The 24,365-nt window shown below is 35.8% G+C and overlaps 1 protein-coding gene across 9 annotated transcripts in view; it reads right to left on the reverse strand.

Annotated features, from left to right (window-relative positions):
• The window catches only part of Efcab7 (EF-hand calcium binding domain 7), a 60,994-nt gene that overhangs the window by 17,626 nt on the left and 19,003 nt on the right, over positions 1-24,365 (reverse strand). For all 9 annotated transcript variants that reach the window (XM_017797622.2, XM_029562510.1, XM_029562509.1 and 6 more), the window contains 4 exons: positions 13,337-13,478; positions 5,092-5,201; positions 2,426-2,583; positions 1,963-2,096 (listed from right to left, as the gene is read on the reverse strand). In XM_017797622.2, coding sequence (XP_017653111.1) covers positions 1,963-2,096; positions 2,426-2,583; positions 5,092-5,201; positions 13,337-13,478 — 544 coding nt within the window. The remainder of the gene's footprint in view (positions 1-1,962; positions 2,097-2,425; positions 2,584-5,091; positions 5,202-13,336; positions 13,479-24,365) is intronic.

Below are 24,365 nucleotides of genomic sequence, written 5' to 3' on the forward strand. Positions count from 1 at the left end.
GATCCAACAGCCTCTTCTGACCTCCATGGGCATTGCACAACATGGGTGCGCTTACCTACATGCAGGCAATACATGCATACACTTAAAATAAAAATACTAAACAAAATTAAACAAAACAAAACAAAATCTATTAATAAAATAAAAACAAAAGTACTTTTAAGTCCCCCAAAAGTGTTAATCTCAGTACTTACTAGGCAGAGGCAGATAGATCTTTGTGAGTTTGAGGCCTGGTCTATATAGTGAGTTCCAGGCCAGATGGGGATACAGAGAGACCCTAACTCAAAAAGACCCCCCCTCCCAAAAAAGCAATAACAACACTACCTCAGAGTTCATATATAGATGTTCTCACATCAGCACCTGGGACATGATGAGCTCTCAAAAATGTTAACTCAGCTAGTTCATTAAATAAACTTTCACTTACTAACAATTTTGCCATAAGAAAATCTTAATTAGAGGCTGGGAGATGGTTTAGAGGTAAGAACGTTTGCATGAGGACCTGAACTGAGATCTCAGTATTTGCATAAAAAAGATGGGTGTGGCCATGTTCTAAAGACAGGATTGCTGAGGAGTTCTGGCGGCCATTCTAGCTCCAAGTTTACTGAGAGACCCTGTCAAAGCAATAAGGTAAACAATGACACTTAGCATGTTCCTCTGACCTTAGTACACACACGCACACCAAAAGAAAATCTTGATTATTATTTACTTTTCTGGAATGACAATATACTTTTGTAGTGACAATAAATTAAAAAATGAAAAATTATATCATTAAAGTTACAAGATAATTATATCTTATAGATGAAACGTGTGCTGTGTATTATAACTTTATTAATCTAAGTTTAATATTAAAGATCTATATATTATCATTGATTATATTAAACAGAAGAAAATTCATTCCTGTTACTTAGTCAAAAGCTCATAGCTTTGGAGTTCATAGGCCTTAGTGGGGAATCTACTGTTGTTTTACTAGATGGATATGTTTTCAAACTACCTCCTAAATATTTATCTTTATACCCATTGATTAACGTGGCTCTCAACCCTAGCCAGAGAAGCTTCCTTCTGTAGTGGGCAACAGTGAATGCAGAGACTCATAACTAATCAAAATGCTGAGAATAAGTGACTGTTGAGCATTCATGGAACTTTCCCCCAACCCAAGGCTTAGAGAACATTGTGGAAGAAGAGGCAGAAAGAATGTAAGAGCTGGAGGATGAGAAGGAGTGCTGTGGAATGTTGTCTTCTGAACGTGACATGGCCATTGCATTCTTGAACTCACTACAGTATGGTTACCTGCACAAGATTTGCACAAGGTGAAGTAAGATTAGTCAATGTTCCAGCATGCAGTACTAATCTGATTCAGTGTTGTAAAATTTTTTAATTGAAAAAAAAGGAAAGGTCATGGAAGTGGGAAATGCTGGGAGGTTGCAAGGGATATGATCAAGAAAGAAACATAGTATACATGTATGAAATTGTCAAACAGTAAATAAAAGATTTTTTTAAACTTTTTTTTATCTTCTAAGCCTCCAAAAGCTGAAATAACGATCAAGTAATTCACATATTTTAACAAGTATTATCAACTATCACTTTAAGGAAAAGAATTTTTTTATAAAGATTTATCTTTTATTTATGTGTATGTGTGTGCACTTACATGTGCTTATGTATACCATGTGAATGCAGGTGCTGTGGATGCCAGAAGTCTGATGGAACTGGAGTTATGGGCAATTGTGAACTACCATGTGAGTACTAGGAACTAAACCTGGATCCTCTGCAAGAGCAGTAAGTGCTCTTAAAGCTGAGCCATCTCTCCAACCCTATGCTTAAGTTACCATTTACAAACAATGCTAATGTTTTTACGTTGTCCTAAATTTCATAATAATATTCCATGGAAAAGTTGGTTTATTGCTTCTTGAAATAAAAGGATACCATACATTTTTCTACACGTCCATTAAAATAAAGAAAAGTGCTTACCTCTACAGACAGTCCAAGCATCCTCATCACATTTTTCACCACTTGTTCTCAATTCAAAAAAATTGTATTCTTCAAGGCTAATAAGACCATTTCCATCTAAATCAATTATTTCAAATATGTCTGATAAAGTTGACCTAAGTTATAAAAATTGAGAATTATTTCTAATTTTTAATACAAGGAATCTAAAGACATTTTTGAGGACAGCTTTCAAAGGAAATATAGCTTTGAAAATGTTTAGATTCCACATGTAAGTAAAATCATGAGGCATTTGTCTTTGTGGACCTGTTTATATTTTTAAGCATAATAGCTTCCATGTTCATTCATGTTGTAACAAGAGTTGAGTTAATGAATTAAAATAGAAGGACATGGGTAGGAGTTATCTAGATCAAATGGGCAAAGACAGCCAACTTATTTGTATTGTAGTCTATATATCATAGTTTCAGCTCTATTAAACAAAACTTACCTGAATTCATTTGTAAGAAATAATTCCCCTGTTTCATCTCTATACACAAGCTGGGCTTCTTCTGTTATTGGTTTTATTTCTTTCCTTAGCCTACAGCCAGTTGTGGAAGGAATTAACCAGTAAGTTCCTGGTCCTAGTTCGCCAGTCCATCCAAACACCTTTTCTCAAAAGAATTAAACAAAACAAATAACCACAAGTCTTAATGACTTTTAATCTTTCTTCTGAAAGAGAAATTTGACATGATTTATTTTAAATCAGCATTTATCAATTCTGTTATTGTCTATCAATCTTTTATAGGCTTCAAATTCTTTCTCTTAATTGTAGCCTTAGTAAAGACCAGAAGATATCGCTCTTTATATATTTTCAAAACCACCTAAAAACAAGAATAGGTAAGAAGCTGTTTATCTTATAAGTCATCCCTAATAATTATAAAAAATTTCCATGATACAAATATCTTAAGAGGAAGGAGAGATTACTCTTAGGATTTTTTATGCAAACAATGAGCTCCTTAAAGAAAAGAAGTAATGGTTTCCTGCTATGATTGAAATAGGAATATATGATTTGTAAATAATATTTCAGTGATACTAAATGAAAGTTAAATATATAAAGTTTATTATTTGTGTGAGTTAAACATATTTTTAAAGGTTGAATTACACGGATTGGAATGTTACTCTTTTTTTCTGCTGTTGTTGTTTGGCTGGTTGGGACTTTTTGAGACAGGGTCTCACTATGTAGTTTCAGGTTGACCTTGAGCTTACTATTTGGACAGGTTGGTCTTGAATTTGTAGTCCTCCTGCCTCTAATTTCCCAGTGCTGGTATTACAGGAAAGTTATATAATGCAGCTCTGCTTGTGGAAGTGTGGCTTTTCTAGAATTTATATGTAAGTGAAATCATGAGGTACCTGTCTTTGTGGACCTTGCTTATATTTTTTAGCATAACATCCTCTAGATGGGTTGTTAAAATTACTTACGTGGTATGGTCTATAACAAGATGTGGAATCCTAGATAGAACCTGCCTTGTATGAAATTCATTTCCTATGAAATGTTGGATATTTATAATGAGTATCAGATATTTGCATAGCAAAACATTTTATTTGCATGGTCCATTAAAAAAAAAGCAATGATATCTCCCTAAGTACTTCCTAGGAGCTTTTTGGAGCCTAAGCATTTCTTATAAAAACCAGGGATTGTCTTTTGAATATCCTAACTCTACATATTTCTTTGTTGTGTATAATAACTAAATATGGTTATTTGCCATCCAGTTCAGACTAGCCTAAGGAGATTCTGTCATTGTGTTCAAATATCCCTTTCAAAACCTAGGTAGATTTTAGGTCATCCTGGAAGTTCATAAACAAAATAAGTTGCTCATCTGAATTCTAGATTCTTGCCCTAATTATCTGAGGATTAGAATTACCCTAAAATTATCAATCCTATTTTGGTAGAAGAACCAATCAATGTAACTAAGGATCACTGTGAAGACTAAACTACCAAATCCATGTTTTGGAAATCATAATTGTTTAGACTGGCCATATACAGGCTGACATACAGGAGTTAGAAATATCTTGCTGCTTCCTAATCCGTGAACCTCCTTATTCTCCACATATTACCCTGAACTGCCACTATGGATGGCAACTGGGAAGTTTTTAACAGGTACAAAACTCTTCTTAAAGAAAATAATTGTGAAACTAAAAATACAAATAAAAAGCCTTTGTAAATATGACATATTACAGATAAACAGAAGCCTATAAAAAAGTAAATAGAAAATTCAAACATAGCCTTGCTATGACTGTTTTTACACATGAAATCTAATAGGAAAGTCATTTTACTCAAAACAAAATGGAAAAAGCTATTGCTTCAGACATTGCTTTATCTTGAACTTCACTTTGTAGTCAGTTCTGAAGAAGAGTTTAGTAAAAACATTAACTCCTGCCATTTTATTTGTTTCTTGCCTATAACTATCCTTATCTGTTAGGAAGCCTACAATAAAGACTTTTATATAACATTCCATCAGGGAAATGTTTGTCTGTCATTGGGCCTATATAAAGATTAAATGTGATATTGTAGTAAGTCCTTGAATAGTATTATTTCTGTTGTTGGGCAGCAAGTTATATTTTGTAGTACTCATAAAATAAATAGCCACATTTATGTATCTTCTCACATATTTGGCCTCTGAGTAAATATATAATTAGAAAAGATCAGAACAATCCCAAGGGTAACATACAAAAACATTTAAAAAGCATTTCTTCATATCAGACTATTTTTGAAGCCTGCAGTATGAGTTAAGCCTGAGGATGGTAATCGTGAAGTTTCTTCAGTTCTGCAGCAGTAGCATAAGACAAACATCAAAAGCAACCTTTTCCAACATCTGAAAACTGGGGGAGTCTAGAGAGTATAGTAACAAAAATGTTCACACTCAATGTGTCAGGCCACTTAGTTATGCAGTCAATGCTTTCAATCAATCCTTAATCCTAAAAACTCAGAAAATAAGAAAAAAAAAACCCTTCACAATTAATAAAACATAATATCCATAATGGTTAGGCACTGCAAATACTTTTATTGAAAGAACATCTGAGTTCAAATACTAAAAATAAATATAGAAAGCTGTTATTTTTCACAAACTTGAGTTCATACTACAGCCTTAAACATGAGAAAATAAATATGTATACTTCTCTATTTCGTAGTTCAGTAAAACACACAAGCTGTAGATCTGCTTTGTTCTCATTTTCTGCAAGAATATACAAGGCTGTGTCAACTGATAACCAGGGAGACAGTTTTCCTAGAAACACACAACGACAACATCATCAACAAAATCACCTTAAAATTACCTTAAATCAAGCAATCACCGCATACTCCTACTTAAAAAAAAAAGAAATGTGCATTCCGTTTTTATATGCAAACATTTTAATATCTATAATAGCCCACACTTCTATATATCACATTATGAAAAACCTTTGCTCCATACTCAGTTTCTAAAAATCCTAAAGTTTCTTGAAATCATCAAAAGCTGAGCTGCAAGGGCTGGGCATGTGGTTCTAAGGCAGAATGCTTACCTAACGTGCATAAGGTCCTGGGTTCCATACTGACCTACTTTGTTTTCTATTGCTGTGATAAAACACTCTCACCAAAACCAACTTGGGGAGGAAAGGGTTTATTTGGCTTACACATCCCTATCACAGTTCATCTTTAAGGGAAGCCAGAGCAGGAACCTCAATGCAGCAACTGAAGCACAGATCTCAGAGGACAGCTGCTTACTGGCTTGTTCCTCCGGTCTGTGCTTGCTCTGCTTTCTTACACAACCCAGAACCATCTGCCCAGAGGTGGCACCACCCACAGTGGGCTGGGCCCTCCCATCACTCAACAATCAAGAAAATGCCTCACAGACATGTTCACAGGCCAATTTGATAAAGGAAATTCCCCAGCTGAGGTTCTCTCTCTCCACCTGAGTAAAATTGACAATTGAAGCTATCCAATACCAGATCCCCAGTACCCCATCCTTGCCCAAAACAAATAAAAAATAAAACAACAGCTAAATTGCAGGAAAACCAAGTAAAAATCTAAATAAAAACAGAGTCTTTCAAGAAGAGATGGGATTTAGCACTGGTTTATCTGTTGTAGATTACAGGAGGAAGAAAGCATTCACAGGTCAGATTATATACCTCCTCTACTAAGAAATCTCTAGTGTAATAAAGCCAAAAGTATGTTGTTCTATCAAGAAACAGTATATGAACTACAAAGATCTAGCTTTTCTTGAACTTATGAGAACTGAGGCTAGGTATCCCGAAAGGCACTTTCCCAAGGAGAGATAAGATGCTGTATGCCCTGGCTTTTCGGTGTTGGAGCACAGGAGGTATGTCAGACATCACACCAGTGGAAAAGGAAGAAGGCAGAAGAAATATGTGAAGAAATAGAGCAGAAGTTTGTAAAAGTAATGAAAGGCAACAAGCCACCAATTCAAGAAACTCTAAGAACCCCAAAGGGGACAAATGCCAAAGTAAACAGACAAAAAGCCCACCAACAATAGCATCAGTAACAAAACTCAGATATACACTCAAACTGCTTAAAGAACTGCAAAGAAAAAAATTTCACTCCAGACATGGTGAAAACTTCATTTCTCTGAGTAAAAACTCAAGTTCTCATTATGGGGAGAAAGATCTCTTCCAGGTTATATTTTGCTTCTTCTGATCTTTGTTTATCCCTTACTACTTTCTCCATACTTACTTCATTCCAGACAGGTTAACTTCCATTCTAAGATCTATTTTATTTATGTCTATGTGTGTTTGCCTGCATGAGTTTATGTGTGCCACATGTGCGCAGAAGTCTGTAGAGGCCAGGCATTGTCAGTCTCCTGGAACTGGAGTTATATGTAGTTGTGAGCTGCCATGTGGGTGCTAGGAACCAAACTTGAATTGTCTGCAAGAACAGTAAGTGCTGTTAACCACCAAGCCGTCTCTCCAGCCTCATAGTTTCCATTCTAACACCAGCATACTCTACATCAGAGCCCCTTAGTATTTCTTCTATCTGGAATGCTCTGCCACCTCCTCACTCTTTAGCCCTTCCACAGCAATAATATTTACTCCCTCGCCTCCTATGAAAGGCAGCAAAATAGCTGCCTTCTCTGGATTTACAGTCCTTTACAATAGGATTGGACAGCTTCTCCATCAATAGATCAAGTTGATTTCCCAGCCCTACTGATTTGGACTTCTGTGACTTACGGATAACAGAATGTAAGAGACATAACATTGTGTCTGCTCTGAGCCCACAGATCTCAGGAAATCTTACTGTGCTTCTGCTTTTTTCTTAGCTCCCCATTACAAAATAAGAAAGTATAGTCTAGTTTATTGGAAGGTGAAAGATCACATGAGGCAGAGTCAAGCTGTCCTAGCTGAAACGCCACACATTGGAAAACCCAGAAAACATCAGCAAAGCCAGCCACCACCAGCTAACCTGCAGCTGACAACAAACATAAGCAAAACCCTCCACAGAGAAGCTACGCCTGGCTCAGACTAAAAGATCTGCCCAGCACATCACAGATTCATGAAAGAATGAATGCTTAATTGTTTCAAGTCACTGAATTTGGGAGTATTTTGTTTGCAGTAGTTGATACTTGACACACTCTCCCTAAAAGCCTTTGTCCTCCGTCACCTTTTGGATGCATCATATATTACTGACACTATTCCAATGGCAATTCACATTTCTCAGCGTTCCTTTTCCTTCTATGCATCTCATTCTTCCCATTTTATTTTTATTATACACATATGTATATGTACATATGTGTGTATGTATATGCATGCACACATATACACACATATGGAGGAGAGAGAAAGAAAAAGAGACAGAGAAAGAAACAGAGACTGACTCATCCTGAAGCCTTGGCTGGCCTGGAACTCATTATAGAGATCAGACTGGCCTTGAACTGGGGGGATAATCATCTGGCTTCAGCCTCCTGAGAGTTGAGATTATAGGCATGCACTGGCATGCTCAGTTTTTTTTTCCCAACTTTTTAAATTTTTTGAGACAATGTCTCACTATGTATCTCAGGATGATTGGACTCATGATTCTCCTGCTTCAGCCTCCCAGTGCGAGACCACATGCTCCTCTATCCCCAACTCCTTTACCATTTACTCCTTTATTGTTTCCCCCACTCAAATGTAAATTCTTGAGAGTAGGTATTTTGGTCCTTTATACTCTGACATATCCTAAACACCTAAATTGAATCTCAAATATTTGATGAATAAATGAATAAAGGAATTCTTTCTGTGAGACTACTGAATTTCACAGTCATCCTAATAATTGCTATTGTAATTGTTATTTTAAAATGTCAACTACTGAGCCCAGTAGGGGTGGTGGTCTACTCCTTGGGAGGCTGAGGCAAGAGGATTATGAGTTTGAGGCCAGCCTGGGCTACACAGTAATACTCTGTGTCAAAAAAATCAACAAGGGGCTGGAGAAGTGGCTCAGCAGTTAAGAGTACTGGCTGCTTTTGCAGAGGACCTGGGTTCAGTTCCCAGAACTCAGATGACAGTTAACAATTATCCATAACTACAGTTCCAGAGGATCCAACACCCTCTTCTGGTCTTTGTAGGCACTGCACGCATATGGTACACTAACATACAAGAACACAAAATACTCATACACATAAAATTTTAAAATATATTTTTAAAAAACTGAGTTAGCATCAACTATCAAACATTGTAAGTATTCTGCAATATATGAAGTGAAATTTCTCAAAATCTCTATTTTAGTGGCAGAAAATATTTGTTCATAAACATAGATTGATTTAGAACAATCATAAAAATATCTAAAAGAAGCACTTTTATAAACATTTTTCATTGAATGAATAAGAGAAAAAATTCTTAAATCTGATAAACACTATTAGCAAAGTGGAAATATACATACAAACCCCAATTTTTTCCCATATACTAATAACAAACACGCTGAGAAAAGAAGACAACCACACTCACAATCACTTCAAACACTAACAACAAAATTCATGGAATAAACCTAACAGGGAAGCAAAAGGCAACTACAACAACAACTTTAAAACACTAAAAAAGAAATTGAAGACAACACCAGAAGATCGAGAGACCACCCATCGATTGGAAGAATTAATACTGTAAAAAGTGTAAAAAGTGGTATCTTTTGGCTCAGAGGTTAAGAACACTGGTTGCTCTTGCAGAAGACCCGGGTTCAAATCCCGGTATCCACATGGCAGCTAACAACTGTCTGCAACTCCAATCCCAGGGGATTCGACAGCTTCTTCTGACCTCCACGGGCATTGCATGACACGGGTACACTGACTTACATGCAGGCAACACACGCATACACTTAAAAAGAAAAAAAAAAACAGTGGTATCTTACAAAAAGCAATCTATAGACTCAATGCAGCACTTGTCAGAATTCCAATGTCATTCTTTACAGAAACAGAAAAAAACAATCTTAAAATTCATAAGGAAGGACAAAAGACCCCAGATATCCAAAGCAATTCTGAGCAAAAAGAATACTCCTGGACATATCAGCATTTCTGATTTCAAGTTATACTACAGAGCCATAGCAACAAAGCCAGCATGGTACTGGTACAAAAACAGGAATGTAAGATAGATGGAATAAAATAGAGGACTCAAATATAGACACATGGAGCTACAGCAATCTGATTTTTGACAAAGAGGCCATAATTATACATTGGAGAAAAGATACCTTCTTCAATAAATGGTGCTGGGAAAACTGAACATCCACATGAAGAAGTCTGAAACTAGAACTTTATCTGTTATCCTATACTTAAAAAAACACACAAATGGATTAAAGTTCTTTAAATAAAAACTATGGGAGAGGGGCAGGAGAGATGGCTCAGTGGTTAAGAGCACTGACTGCTCTTGCAGAGGACCTAGGTTCAATTCCCAGCACCCACATGGCGCCTACGAACCATCCTTAACTCCAGTTCCAGAGGAATCTGACAGACACCCTCTTCTGACCTCTGCGGTACTGCATGACATGGGTGCACTCACATACATGCAGGGAATAAACTCATACACATAAAATTAAAAAAAAGTAAATAATTTTAAAAAAACTATGGGAGATTCCCTACCCCCAGGGTCAGCTACATGCTCCCACACCCAGTCTGAGTAAGACCCTCCACTCATTGCCCCCACCTCCACATTGGCCCTAGACTGATTGAGACCTCCAGACTACCCTTGTAAGTCAGACTCCACCCACTGTGTCTTGATTCCTCTGCACTCTGTTCAGCTATCCCTCTCCCCAGGCTACCTCCATTTCTACCTTAGGCCTAGATCCCCTCCTGCTCTTCCTGCCTGAGACCCAGAATAGCCTTCAGAGCCAGGCCACGCCCACTGTGTCTTGATGCCCCTACACTGAGAACAGCTACATGCTCCCACACCCACTCAGCGTAGCTAGCATGTTAGTTACATGCTGCCTCCACTTCTGCCTTGGCCCTAGACGCTTCTTTTTGCAAAAGATAGAGACTATTACAGAGTTCCACAACTGGTCAAACATAGAGAATAAGTGTCTGTGAGATGCGCAGCCCTAAGTGACACATCTACAATGCAACCTCTACACCTAAGGCTCATGGAACATAGTGGAAGAGTGGGTAGAGAGAATACTGATGCATCTCTCAACTCTCACCAATGAAGCTTCCTCATGCAGCAGAGAACAGTTAATTCAGGGAGTCATAATTGACTAAAATGTAGAGAACAGAAGAATGCAGAGTGCATGTCCCTGGAAAGGACTCCTATATTAAACCTCAGCCACCCAGGGTTCAGGGACCATTATGAAATAGGAGGCAGAAAGATGGTAAGAGACAGGGGTGGTGGGTCACCACAAGGAAACAGAGTTTTCCAGGCTTCTGGGAACTTGCTCATATGAACTTACAGCAATGGTGACAGCCTGCACAAGACTCATGCAAACTCAGTTAGACAAAAAACAGCAGCACAGAACTAGGTAAATGGGCAGGAGGCCCCAAAATTAGCCAAGGAACTATTGGTGCCTGATTGGTGCTGAGTGAGGGAGAGTTGGTCTTCTTTGGGGGATTAATACTAGATAGGCTGACCAGGCTACTCACATCAAAGGACATCTGGGGACACATTTAACTCAATAGGCTTTTGCATGTATGACAGAATGCATGAGGTCTGGGGGGGGTGCAGAAGATAGGGAAGGGGGTTTGAATATGATGATGTATGAAATGCACAAAAATTCAATAAAAATGGATACTAAGGGAAAATTATTGGAAGAAAAAGGAAAGCATTTGAAGTATATAGGCATAGGCAAGGACTTTCTCAATGTGATTTTAGTCAAGCAGGAATTAAAGCCAATAACTGGCAAACTAGACTTCACAAAATTAAAAAGTTTCTGTACAGCAAAGGAGAGTTAATTGAGTAAAAAGACAACGTATATAGAATGGGAGAAAATCTTTGCTAACTACGTCTGAGAGGTGAGATAAAGAACTCAAAAAAGTAAACACTTTGCAGACAGCTGGCCATTTACTCACATGAACTCACAGTAATGCTGACAGCAGGCACAAGTCCCACATAAGCTCAAGCCAGACAAAATCTCAACACACACTTTAGTAAGAAACCCCAACCTTACTGGAGTAATTACTGACAACCAATGACTGCTGGGAAGGGGAGATTCAGTCCATTTAAAGGTGAGACTTTTAGTAGGCTGACCAGGATCCAGTGGATGAACCCACATCAAAGGACTTTTTTAGACACAAACATGACTTTACAGGCCTTAAGAAAGAGAGAGAGAGAGAGAGAGAGAGAGAGAGAGAGAGAGAGAGAATTACAGAAACTTGGTGGGGGTTAGAAAGAAGTGGTGTACATAGAGGAGGGGATCTAAATACAATTAAAATATGTTTTGTTAAGTTCACAAAAAATAAAAAAATAAAATTTTAAAAATTAAATACTAAGACATCAAACAAACCAAACAACCAATGGGCTAATGAAATTGATAGGTAGTTCTCAAAAAATGAAATACAAAAGCCAATGAACATATGAGAAAATGGCGACCTCATTAACCATCAGAGAAATGCAAATTAAAACTACACTGAGATTCTGTCTCACCCCAGTTAGAATACCAATCATAAGAAAGCAAACAGCAACAAATGCTGGCAAGGCTGTGGAAAAATGGAGCCCTTATGCACTGCTGGCGGAATATAAGTTAGTCCAGCCACCATGGAAATCAATATGGAGGATTCTCAAAAGACTCAAACTAGATATACTATATGACAAATTTATCAATCCTGCGTATTTACCCAAAGGACTTCAAGTCAACATATCATGGAGATAGTTGCACATCAATGTTTACTATACCTATATTCATCCAACCTACATATCCTGCAACAGAGGACAGAGAGAAAAACTGTGGTAAACACACACACACACAGAGAGAGAGAGAGAGAGAGAGAGAGAGAGAGAACATTTTTTCAGCCATAAAGAAAAGCTAACATTATGTTGTTTGTAGGAAGATAGATGGAACTGGAGATAGTTATAAGTGAATTATTGTATGTTTTCTCTCAATTGCAGTTCCTAGATTTAAAAAGATTATTAGTGTGTGTGTATGTATGCGTGTGTGTGTGTGTGTGTGTGTGTGTGTGTACTTGTGTGATGTATGTAGAGGAAGCATGGCATGGTGCATGTGTGGGGGTCAGAGGCAACTTGGTAGAGTCGGTTCTCTTTCCACCTTTGCATGGGTTCCAAAGATTGGACTCAGGGTGTCAGGCTTTTGTGACAAATACTTTTATCTGCTGAGCCATCATGCCAGTGCAGGTTCCTAGATTTTTAAAAGTTTATTTATTTAATAACTACATTAGAAGAAGCAAGCGTTTCATTACACCAGTAACATATTCAATAATAATTTCTGGAGCAAAGATGCATCTCTTTCAAAACTGGCTGTAAATTTTTAGGTTCACAGTTGAATTAATACAGTTATACAATATTGAACTCAGTATAAACCCTATAAGACATAAAATTGAATGAGGTTTTAACCTTTAAAAAAGATCTCCATTTCATTTTAAAATATACTGTTTCATACAGAAAAACTCATTTTTAATGCTAAGGTTCCTAGATTTTATATAGATATATAAGATCATGTACGTATATATGACATGCAAGTTGAAATGAAACTATTTAAAGTAATAAAAGGTGCTTATGGGAAGAGGGAGAGGGAGAAATGGGAAAGTAAGGCAGTTTGGGGGGACATACTCAATGTCCAAAACAGTTGTATCAAAATGTACTTATTAACACAATTCTATATACAATGAATAGACACAATGAAATTTATAAAAAATACAACCACATATTTCCTATGCAGATTTTCTTAACTAAGACTAGAAAATATACAGTATTTTCAGAGAAGATATAAACTGACACTTGAAAAGATAAAAGAAAACTTTAAACTTGCCTTCAACTTGACTCAGATTTAACGGCTTAATTGTTAGATAAACCATGGATCTTTGAGATATTTGCATTTTGTACCGATGCCTAATGATTCCACCATCTTCTTCTAAAAAGAAGCAGCCTTTTGACTGTACACATTGCCAGTCCTGAAGTGAAGGGAAAACAATGTTCATTAAATGTTTCAGCATGCATAGTAATAAGAAACTCAGAGAAGATTTGAAAGAAATGCCATATGTAGTTACTGCACTCCAAGAATGGGCAACATAGCAGGTAAAGTACAGGTATGATATAAATCAATCATAACTGGTAGTTATATACATACATATATGTTATGGTTATGAAAAAATAATGTATGTAGAATTACATAATCACAGTTCCTAAAATAGTGCCTAGCATACTGTAGTTGCTCAATAAATAATGCTTGATTAATGGAGGCCATTGGTATGAACTGAGGGAGACAGTGAACAGTACCAAGAATGATCAACATCACTTTTTGAAACTTATTTTTATTTTTTAGAATTATGTGTATATTTGTGTATGTGTTTGCATGCACAAGTGCAGTGCCTGCAGAAGCCACAAGAGAATGTCAGATCTCCTGGAGCTGGAGTTACAGGTGGTGGTGAGTCACCATGTGGGTGCTAAGAACCAATAGGGTCCTCTTCAAGGCAGTGCATATTCTTAATCATTCAGTCATTTCTCTGGCCCCAATCTACATCATTTAGATAATAAAGAGAAAAATACACAATAGACAATAATTTTTTAAGTTCATAAAAGTGAGAGAAATAATGAAGAAAAGAAATAGGATGCTGTCACAATCTGGGTGACAGTGTTAGGAGCATGAATGAAGAAGGATTAGTAACAAAAACATTGAAAGAAAAAGCAGCAGGACTCTGTATTTAAAGATAAATTAACGCTGGATGTGGTGGTGCATGCCTTTAGTACCAGCACACAGGAGGCAGAGGCAGGACGATCTCTGTAAGTTCAAGGCAAGCTTGGTCTACATAGTGAGTTCCAGGTCAGGTGGGGCTACAGGGAGACCCTGTCTCAAAGAGACAAAAAAATAAAATAAAAGAAAGAAAGAAAGAAAGAAAGAAAGAAAGAAAGAAAGAAAGAAAGAAAGAAAGAAAGAAAGAAAGAAAGAAAGAAAGATTATACAAAACCCATCCCAAGTTTTGGTAAACATAAATAAAAGTTGAAAAATAAAGTTTCATAGCTTCCTTAAATATGCTGAGAAATTGGGCATGGTGGTATATACTTGTAATCCCACCACTCAGGAGGCTAAAACAGAAGGTTGGTAAGTTTGAGGCCAGCCTGGGTTACATAGCAAAGCCTTGCCTAAAAATAAGATTAAATTAAAAAATAAAAAAGAGGAAGGAAGGAAAGAAGGAAGAAAGGGACGGCAGGAGGGAGGGAGGGAAGGAAGGAAGGAAGGCACATTGGTAAAAATATTCCAAAAAAAAAAAAAACCTTCCTCATTATTGGGTCTACTATTTTCTCATCTAGCCAAATCCCTTCTTATCATAGGAGTAAGTAAAATTTGAAAATGGCACATTGAGCAGAAAGTTAAAAGTTCTTTACTGATCTTATGAGAAACTGTGCCATTACCGTAGATGGGGAAAATGCTTTTCACTTTATCATTGGAAGTTTGCCTACCATAAGACATATCTGTTCTATTCCTAAGAATTTCTGAAAAGACTGCTAATGAGGATCGACAGGACTTTTTAAGGAAAATATTTAATCATTATCTATAAGGACATTTACATATTAAGTTCAAGATATTAATAATATTGATAAATACTCAAAAGCTATGTTAGCTCTCTAATATCACAAATATTTTAATGTATTATACAAGACTTACTATAGCAATGATAAAGCAAGACTAAATTTTATTTGCATTGAAAATTATTTATCTTTTGTTTGTTTTAAGACACGGTCTCACTATGTAACCCTGGCTGATCTGGAACTTGCTATGTAGACCAGGCTGGCCTCAAACTCACAAAGATCCACCCACCTCTGCTTTCACCTAAAGAGTGCTGGGATTAAAGTTGTGTGCTAACCACACCAGCTTCTCATACCTTTCTAAAGGCAAAATTATCCTAATATATAACACTTTTCTATTATATAAGTCATAATTATGTTAACATTTTAATACATTTAAGATAAAACATTTTAAAGTAGGAAATACCTATATTTCTACCAGTTTACTACAACTGATGTATAATCCTTTCAAACACTGACCTTTATAGAAATCATTTTTTATATTCTAACAAACACCATTCTTTTTTGGCTTTTAAAATTCAATCTTCCATCCAAAATATTTTGCTGTTGGAAAAGAGCAAAGTGATAGACATGTAGTTCATTTCCAATTTTTAGGATCATCATAGATATCCTAAAATGAATATCACTTTGTCTAAAGTTTTTGCTGAAAAATTATTTCCCTAATAAAAACATTAAGTAAAAAGTATGTATATTTGGCGGGCTGGAGAGATGGCTCAGCAGTTAAGAGTACTTGTTGTTCTATCATGATATCCAGAGTTTGGATCCCAGCACCCACAGTGACTGTAACTCTAGCTGCAAGAGCTCCAACACCTTTTTCTGACCTCCAAGGTACCCCCACACACACAAAAATGAAAAATTTTAAATATTTGTGTTTTAAAAAATATTTTATTTATTTTTATGTGTATGAGTGTATTCATTGCATGTATGTGAGTGCACCCGTGTAGTGCAATGCCCACGGAGGCCAGAACAGAGCTTCAGATTCCCCTGGAACTGGAGTTAAGGACGATTCATAACTGCCATGTGGGTGCTGGGAATTGAATCCGTGTCCTCTGCAAGAGCAGTCAGTGCTCTTAACCACTAAGCCATCTCTCCAGCCCAAATATTTGTGTTTTTAAACCTATAGATATTATTCCCATATTGCTTGGTAAAACAGTGATGATATTTTTACAAGACCACCAATAGTGTAAAATGCAATAATTTTACCATAACTTGGTCAAACTATGTTATGAAAATAAATTGGGGGTGTTGAGGAATGATTTCTTAAGCAAGGTATGGGTACATCAAACATTTTGTATAGAATTATATTTATTTTTACATACCAGATGTAACTGACAGCAAAAATTGGAACTGTAATTTTTGTTTTAATTAGAATTTCTGATTGTACTTTCAAGATTAACATTTTCCCAGGTGTTTATTACTTTTTCCTTCGGTGTAAACTGCCTACTCATCTCTTAGTTTCATTAGCTATATCAAATTGCAGATTTGGCATTTTCTTACATATTTTAATAAGTTATTTTAGATATTAACCATATTTAAAAGCTTTAATGCATATATTTTCTCTATTTTACTTTTTGTTATTTCTCAACTGATGCAGGGTTTCTGTTTTCACTTTTATCCTTTGTGTATGTGAGGGGGGTACAGTGTCTCACTTCGTAGTGTAGGCTGGCCTTAAACTTACAGCAATCCTCCTGCCTCAGCCTCTTGACTGCTGAGATTACAGGTATGAGCCACCATACCTGGCTATTATTTATTCTTTAGAGATTCCTTATCAAACTGATTTTCAATATTTTAGCATCACCATTGAACTACATTCAAGCTTTCAGTCAGTCAATCATATGTGCTGTCATGCCTTTAGGGCATTAAACATGCATATTTTTTAATCTCAAGAAATTAAGTTGTGACCTTAAATTATTGGAATTAATATTCTTGAGTATATTGTCAATGACAGAAACAAGTCATGATGTTTGACACTTCAACAACATCCCTAAGAGGCATATGGACTAGAACCATACTAACTGCTTACCTTTAACACTTAATGATGTTCAAACTTGGGTTTCAGCCAAAAGTTCAACTATCAATAATAAGCATATGCACAGACTGTCATTTAGCTTCCCTGTAAATCTCTTGAAGGGGATCATAATCTCTTAGATGGGAATGATATATACCAAGCTCAGAGTGAACAGGCCTGAGCATTGTCAACATGACTTGCGATACCAATGATGGCTAAGGACAAGAAAGGAAATATAAACATGTGGTATTTGGACTATTTATCTTTTCAAATCTTGAACTATGATTCTGACATGAACTGCCTTCCTTTTATTCTGTTTTGATTACAGTATTATAAGATTCAGTTTCATCACATGTATCCTAGAAACATATATTTTATATTTACCTATCTGAAATGGTAAAGAATAAGCTAGAATTACAAAATACAAGTTGAGCATCTCTTATCTCAAATATTGGGGCCCACAAGTATTTTGGATTTTACTTTTTTTCAGAATTTGGGGTATCTGCTTATGCATAATACAATATCTTGGTGATGAGACCAAGTCTAAACATGAAATTCACTGTTCCATAAGCATGTTTTATACAGAGCCTAAATATGTAGTACATCTTCCTAAATTTTGAATGCAACCAACACATGAAGTCAGGTGTGGAATTTTGTACTGGTGGCATCATGTTGGTACTTAAAAATTTTGGATTTTGGAGAATTTCAGATTTTGGATTTTTATATTAGGAATGACAGTTTGCATTAATGTTGGAGTATAAAAGCAATCTAATATATACTTCCTTTTTGGAAGATAAGACAAGTCTGGAAAATAGTGTGGCAGACATGGTGCCGCAGTTCACAATGACTGCAAAGGAGCTGGAACCCAGATCCCTTCACCTGTTCCTAGTCTACCAGTAGGCTCTACGTTGTGCTCTGTTTCGCTTGTAAGTATTTGCCATGACTCCAGGGCCAGGTGGCTAATGTCTGTAACCCCAAAACTTAGGAGGTAGAAGCAGGAAGACAGCTGCAGATTTGAGGCCAGCTTGGAGTTCAAGGTCAGCCAGAGTTACATAAAGGGACCTTATTTAAAAAATAAAACAAACAGCCAGACATGGAGATGTATGCTTTTAATCCCAGCACTCAGGAGGGAGAGGCAGGCAGATCTTTGTGAGTTTGAGGCCAGGCTGATCTACATAGCAAGTTTCAGGCAAGTCAAGGAAATATAGTGAGACCCTATCTCAAAAACAACAACAAAACAATTTAAAAAAACAAACAAATGAACCACAACAAAAAAACCTGCCATGATTTTTATAAACCAACTTTTTAAAAGTTTCATGATTATGATATTGTAATAACGGAGCACTATCATTCTGAATTACTCATCATTTAAGGGTTAAAAATAACCTTAAGTATTTAGCTTTTATTTTAAAAAAATGTAGATTTAGGGGAGTTAGCAGTATTTCTTTTATTTGTATTCTAATTGTGTATAGTGCCTCCTCATAATATAAATGAAATTTTATGTTTTTATTATTGTATGACTGTATGTGTGCACCCAAGCCATGTGTGTACTGAGGAAAATTTGGGGAGTTGGCTCCTTCCTTCCATCCTGGGATCCAGGGATTGAATTCAAATCATCAGGCTCGTGCAGCAAGCGCTTTTACCCACTGAGATACCTCAGCAGCTCTAAAGGAGCATATTTTTAAAAAAGACACTTTGTCTAGTATGTTAGTAGTGAATGTGACTTGTGCTGTTGGAAACTCAAAGATAGAGGAATTCTTCCATGGTAGATAGTTCTTCTGGGGGTAGCGCCATGAGACGACAGGAGATGGTTATATAAAGTCTAGCTGGGGAGAAGTTTAATATTTTTATTAGAGATCTTTCCCAAGTTCCAGTTCTAGAAAATAATGCTACAATAGAAAGAAATTTGTAAGTTTCTGTGGAAAGTCACCACCATATACTATACTATTATACAGAGTATTGTAATATATAAGATGGAAAAGAGTGATAATTATACTGTTCTGAACAGGAAATAACAATAATAGGAAATTTTGTAGCTGTTCTGTTGAAAAAGAAACACTGGATTTCTTAAGATATAGCAAACTTACTAAACACATAATGCTTATTCAGTTTGAAATTTCCTTCAAGACAAAAGGACTTTCAATCACACAAAGTTTTATGTCATGAATCTAGACTAAAATATCATGAATTAAAAGTAAAAAGTACTAATAAATTATCTGGCTTATTAAAATAAATCAATTTGAATGGATTATAGAATAAACTGATAGGGTTGAATATTATGAGAAAAAAATGGAGGTAGGCTGATTAAATTTTTTTCGAATGATACAGGAAGAAATTCTATGTGTGATAGATTTTTTTTGACAAATAATAGCTTGTAATTCTTTTAACAGACATGAGGTGGTGCTATATTCTACCAATTCAAGTAAATTCATATAAATGCAAACAATTGTTCATTCATTTGCTTGTGATACACAGATTTTACTTATTTTCATTCAAAATAAGTGAGGAAATATTAAAAGGCACAAATAAAAATTCTGAAGGAGAAAATAGCTATCAAAACAAATACATCAGTGAAGTTACACTGTTCTTAAACTCCAGTGAACATGTGTTCTCACATACAAATTTTTTTATTATGATTAGAATTCGAGGTGAACTAGAATTTGTAATCAGATGTGCCACAGATTTAATCACAGTAGGAACTTAGCATCATCATTGTTTTTACCAAGATATTCAACATCACATTCTTCATAGAAAGTCATTTGCTTTCAGTATGTTAAGAGAAGTAGATAATAAACATTGCTAAATTTCTTGTTATTAAAGAATACTTAAAAATAAAAGGTTAAATAGTTGATCTATGAAGAAAAGTTGATGTAGAATATCTTTTAATTGACAGATTGAATTGATTAACATTTGAAAAAGAAACTTTTAACTGCTTAACGCAAAAATTGAGACTGAATCATTTTGAGTTTGAAATGTTTAGATATCTGGATTAATGTATAGAGAAATGTGTATAACATATATAGTGTATAACACATGTACATGGTATGCATACATTAACATGCATTGTAAGTAGGTATAGCATGATACTGTATAATATGTGTATGAATACCATATATGGGCTGTATGATATATGCATGTGCTATGTACATATCATATATATATGTATAGAACATATGTTTAGGCATATTCCAATTAGGAGTATGAACAGGAAGTGATGCATCTCTGGTGCTCAGAAGTGATGATTTGTGGCCTACTGTAATTTTAGTCATGACTGGCTCTATAGCAAGGAAGTTGAAACTACTCCTCTCAAAGGAAAATTCTTGATATTTCTTGAACATTACTAACTGAATAGGACTCAAAATTAAAAAGAGAATAGCAATTCAGTGTATAAATGTGGCCAATCAAAAGTCATATATGCATAAGCACTGTTAGGTTCTTATTTTCTACCTATAATTCTTTAGTAAATTGTGTGGTATAGGTTTTTTAAATCTGGCTGCTAGGCATGGTGGAAATGCCTATAGTTCCAGCTAATCAAGGATACTGAAAGAGAAAGATAGCTTAAATCTACAGTTTGATGCCAGCCTGGACAAATATGGCAAGAGCACATCTTTTTTAAAAAGTGAACAAAGAGGAGGCTGGAGAGATGGCTTAGTGGTTAAGAGCACTGTCTGCTCTTGCAGAGGTCCTGGGTTTGGTTCTCAGCACTCACATGGCAGCTAAGAGTCATCTCAGGAACCCTCCAGTTTCAGAGGCTCCAATGCCATTTTCTGACCTCTGCAGGCATTGCACGACACTTACATGCATGGAGACAATACACTTAGACACATAAAGTAAAAATAATAGATAAAACACTATTTTTATTTATTATTTTTATTTTATGGATATGAGTGTTATGCCTGCATGTAGGTAAGTGCACCGGTGTCACGCAATGCCCGTGGAGGACAGGGGATCTGGAGTTACAAACAGTTGTTAGCTGCCATGTGGGTGCTGGGAATCAAATCTGGGTCTTCTGCAAGGGCGGTCAGTGTTCTTAACTGCTGAGCCATCTCTCCAGCCCCTAAAACACTATTTTTAAAAGTGAACAAAGGAATAGAAAAAAGAAAAAAAAAAAGATTAAAGGAGAGAGGGCAGACAGTCAAGGGGAAAATATTTGGCTTACGCTTGCCCATACAACAATTTCAAATTTCTGAAATCTCTCCTTCTCTGTCACAATTCCATACTTCCACATAAAGTGAAGTAACCAGTTGTTTAAAGTGGATTCAAATTACTTGAAGAAAATTGATATAGCTAATTCTTTTGGTTATTTTGTGTTTTCATAAACAAATATATAGAGTGGTTATAAAATTTCAGAAATGGAGGCTGAAGAGATGGCTCAGCAATTAAGAGCACTGACTGCTCTTGCAGAGGACCCAGGTTCAATTCCCAGCACCCACATGGCGGCTACGAAGTGTCCTTAACTCCAGTTCCAGGGGAATCCGAAGTCTTCTTCTGACCTCCGTGGCATTGCACGACATGGGTGCACTCCCATACATGCAGACAATACACTCATACACATTAAAAAAAAATTTCAGAAATGTATAAAATTTATAAAAATAAAATTGCTTCAAAGTAAAACAGAAACACAAAACCTAACGAATAGCAAAGGGCCACAGATTAAAAAACCACTCATTTCAGTCGACATATAATCCTAGCACTTGGGAGGTGGAGGCAGGAGGATCAAGAATTCAAGATCATCCTTGACTACATTGTAAGGTTGAGGTCTGGCTGGAATACATGAGACCCTGTCTAAACAAAACCAAAATCATCATCATCATCATCATCATCATCATCATCATCATCATCATCTAGACGCACCTCATCTAAGAAATACTAGACAGTAAACAAAGTAGGAAATATTGTGATCATAAACAGAATACAGGAACTGGAGAGATGGGTCAGTAGTTAAGAGCACTGGCTACTCCTGTAGAGGACCCAGGTTCGAATACAGTACCCACATGGTGGCTAACAACCACCTATAACTCCAGTTCCAGGGGGATCCAACACCCTCTTCTGGCCTTCATGAGCACTGCAGACATGGGTGTACTTACATGCATACATAACACTCATATACATATAATAAACAATTTTTTGAGTTGACAATACTGGGCCAGTGAGATGACTCAGCAGAGAGAGGTACTTGCCACCAAGCTTGACGATCTTAGTTTAATCCCCCAAATCTACATGGTGGAAAGATAGAACTAACATCACAAGTTGCCCTTTGACCTACACATACATGCTGTATTGTGCATACACAATAAATAAATGTAAAAAAAAAATTTAAGTTGACAGTATGGCAACCTCTCTTAATACTTAAATTCTTAATATCTTTTAAATCTAATTCACAGTCATCACCATTATTCCTTATTCTTGATTCTTAGATACAAAATGTAAGTGGACTCTTATTTTACAACTGCTATGGCCTGTAGACTAATTCTGGGATTGTCTATTAGAGTCTCCTGTTCCTTAGTATGCTCAAGAGCTACCACAGGCCAAGCCAGTATCACTTCGTATGCAGATAACTCTACCAATCTCTCAGATAAGTCTCTCTTGGGTCTATTCATGATACAATACTAGAATAACTTTTCTTAAACTATACTTTCATCATCTCCTTCCCATAGAAAGAACTGCAGTTATTGTGTCTTAGTTCTATAATACTATGTGTTTAAGAGACCATGTCTCTAATACATTGACGACTATTTAAATCTTTCAAAACACACCAAATAAAATTGTTCCCATTTCATAGGTAGGAAGCTAAGGCTCAGCAAAGAGACCGTTAAACTTATCCAAGTTTGCATAATTGTTAAGGGAATAGTTAGGATTCCAGCTCAGGCCTGTTTATTCAGAGCTTTTCTATTCCAAGAACACTGCTTTTCACAGAGAAGTATATCAATAAATATTTATTATACAAATAAAATATTATGCTATGCTACTATGGTGTATGACTGTTAGTAATCAAGTGAAAAATTCTAATTTTTAATTGAAGGTCCATACTTTATAGTAAGTAAAAAAATCTGGCATATATTACTTGATTAGAAATTATTTGTTGAATTGAACTATATTAAAGGAACTGTATTGGTATGGGATTAATTAATGGCACAGAAAAAAAGGTCTTACTTTAGAATTAGGTAAATCATAATTAAGTCAATCTTTTAGCATTTACCCTAATTACAAAATACAAAAAAGGTTCTATTGGCAAAAAAATAATATTGTTGTACAATACTGTGTGAACATATTGGTCATGCACACCAAATTGCTTAGGGTGTATAGATTCCTAAACAGTCAGAACAAAATTCCTTAGAGATAATGTTTTAAAATTTTAATATAGAACAAATGTCACTGCCTAGCAATTTAAAGATATAAGGGACTTCAGAGTTCAATAACAAATACAGAGTTGTTATTTGAAACAAAGATGTAGCTCTTGAGAACAATCAGTTCAGTTTTCCAACAGCAGTTACAGTATGTGGTCATAACCATTTTTCCCCCTTTTACAGAGGTCTCTAGGTGCACATTTTTAATGTATCCTAGCAGTTTCCAGTTAATGTTTTATATTTCTATAGCTATTATTTTCTGTTGAAAGAAAACTAGTAAAGGTTGAGTCTAGAAAGGGAAAACAAAAGAAGAAGATCAATATTAACACTCTACAAATATTGACTTAGCAAAGTGACTTTGTTGTCTTTCTCTCACAGGAATTGATATTGAATGAACAATTTATTAATAAGAAACACCTATGAAAAGTATTTGTTCAACAAAAAAATTACTTGCCAAGGTATATAATTGAACAATCTATTCATCAAGTTAAAACATTTAAGAGTCAACATTTTCAAACTAAAGACCTTATTATAATAGTCTTATGCACTATTTTTAAAGATATTACAGCTGGGGTTGGCAAGATGGCTCAGTAAGGGTAACTCCCAGGCCTAAAAACATTAATTTGATCCCTGGGATCCACATGGTTGAAAGAGAGAGCTGACTTTTGCAAGTTGTCCTCTGACCTCCACATGTGCACACAGCACAGGCACACATGCATGCATGCATGCACATGCACACAAAATAAATACAATTTACAAATATTACCAGTGGCTTACCAGAAATGCTAAATTTCATAGGAAAAAAATTAGTTCACAAAGTTTATTGGTTCCCTGTACACACTCAATAGCTATTAATTATACTTAATGTAAAATATTTTTCAGGAAAAGTTGTATCTGTT

This window comes from Nannospalax galili, unplaced genomic scaffold (assembly GCF_000622305.1).
Source record: "Nannospalax galili isolate Female #2095 unplaced genomic scaffold, S.galili_v1.0 scaffold553, whole genome shotgun sequence".
NCBI lineage: Eukaryota > Metazoa > Chordata > Mammalia > Rodentia > Spalacidae > Nannospalax > Nannospalax galili.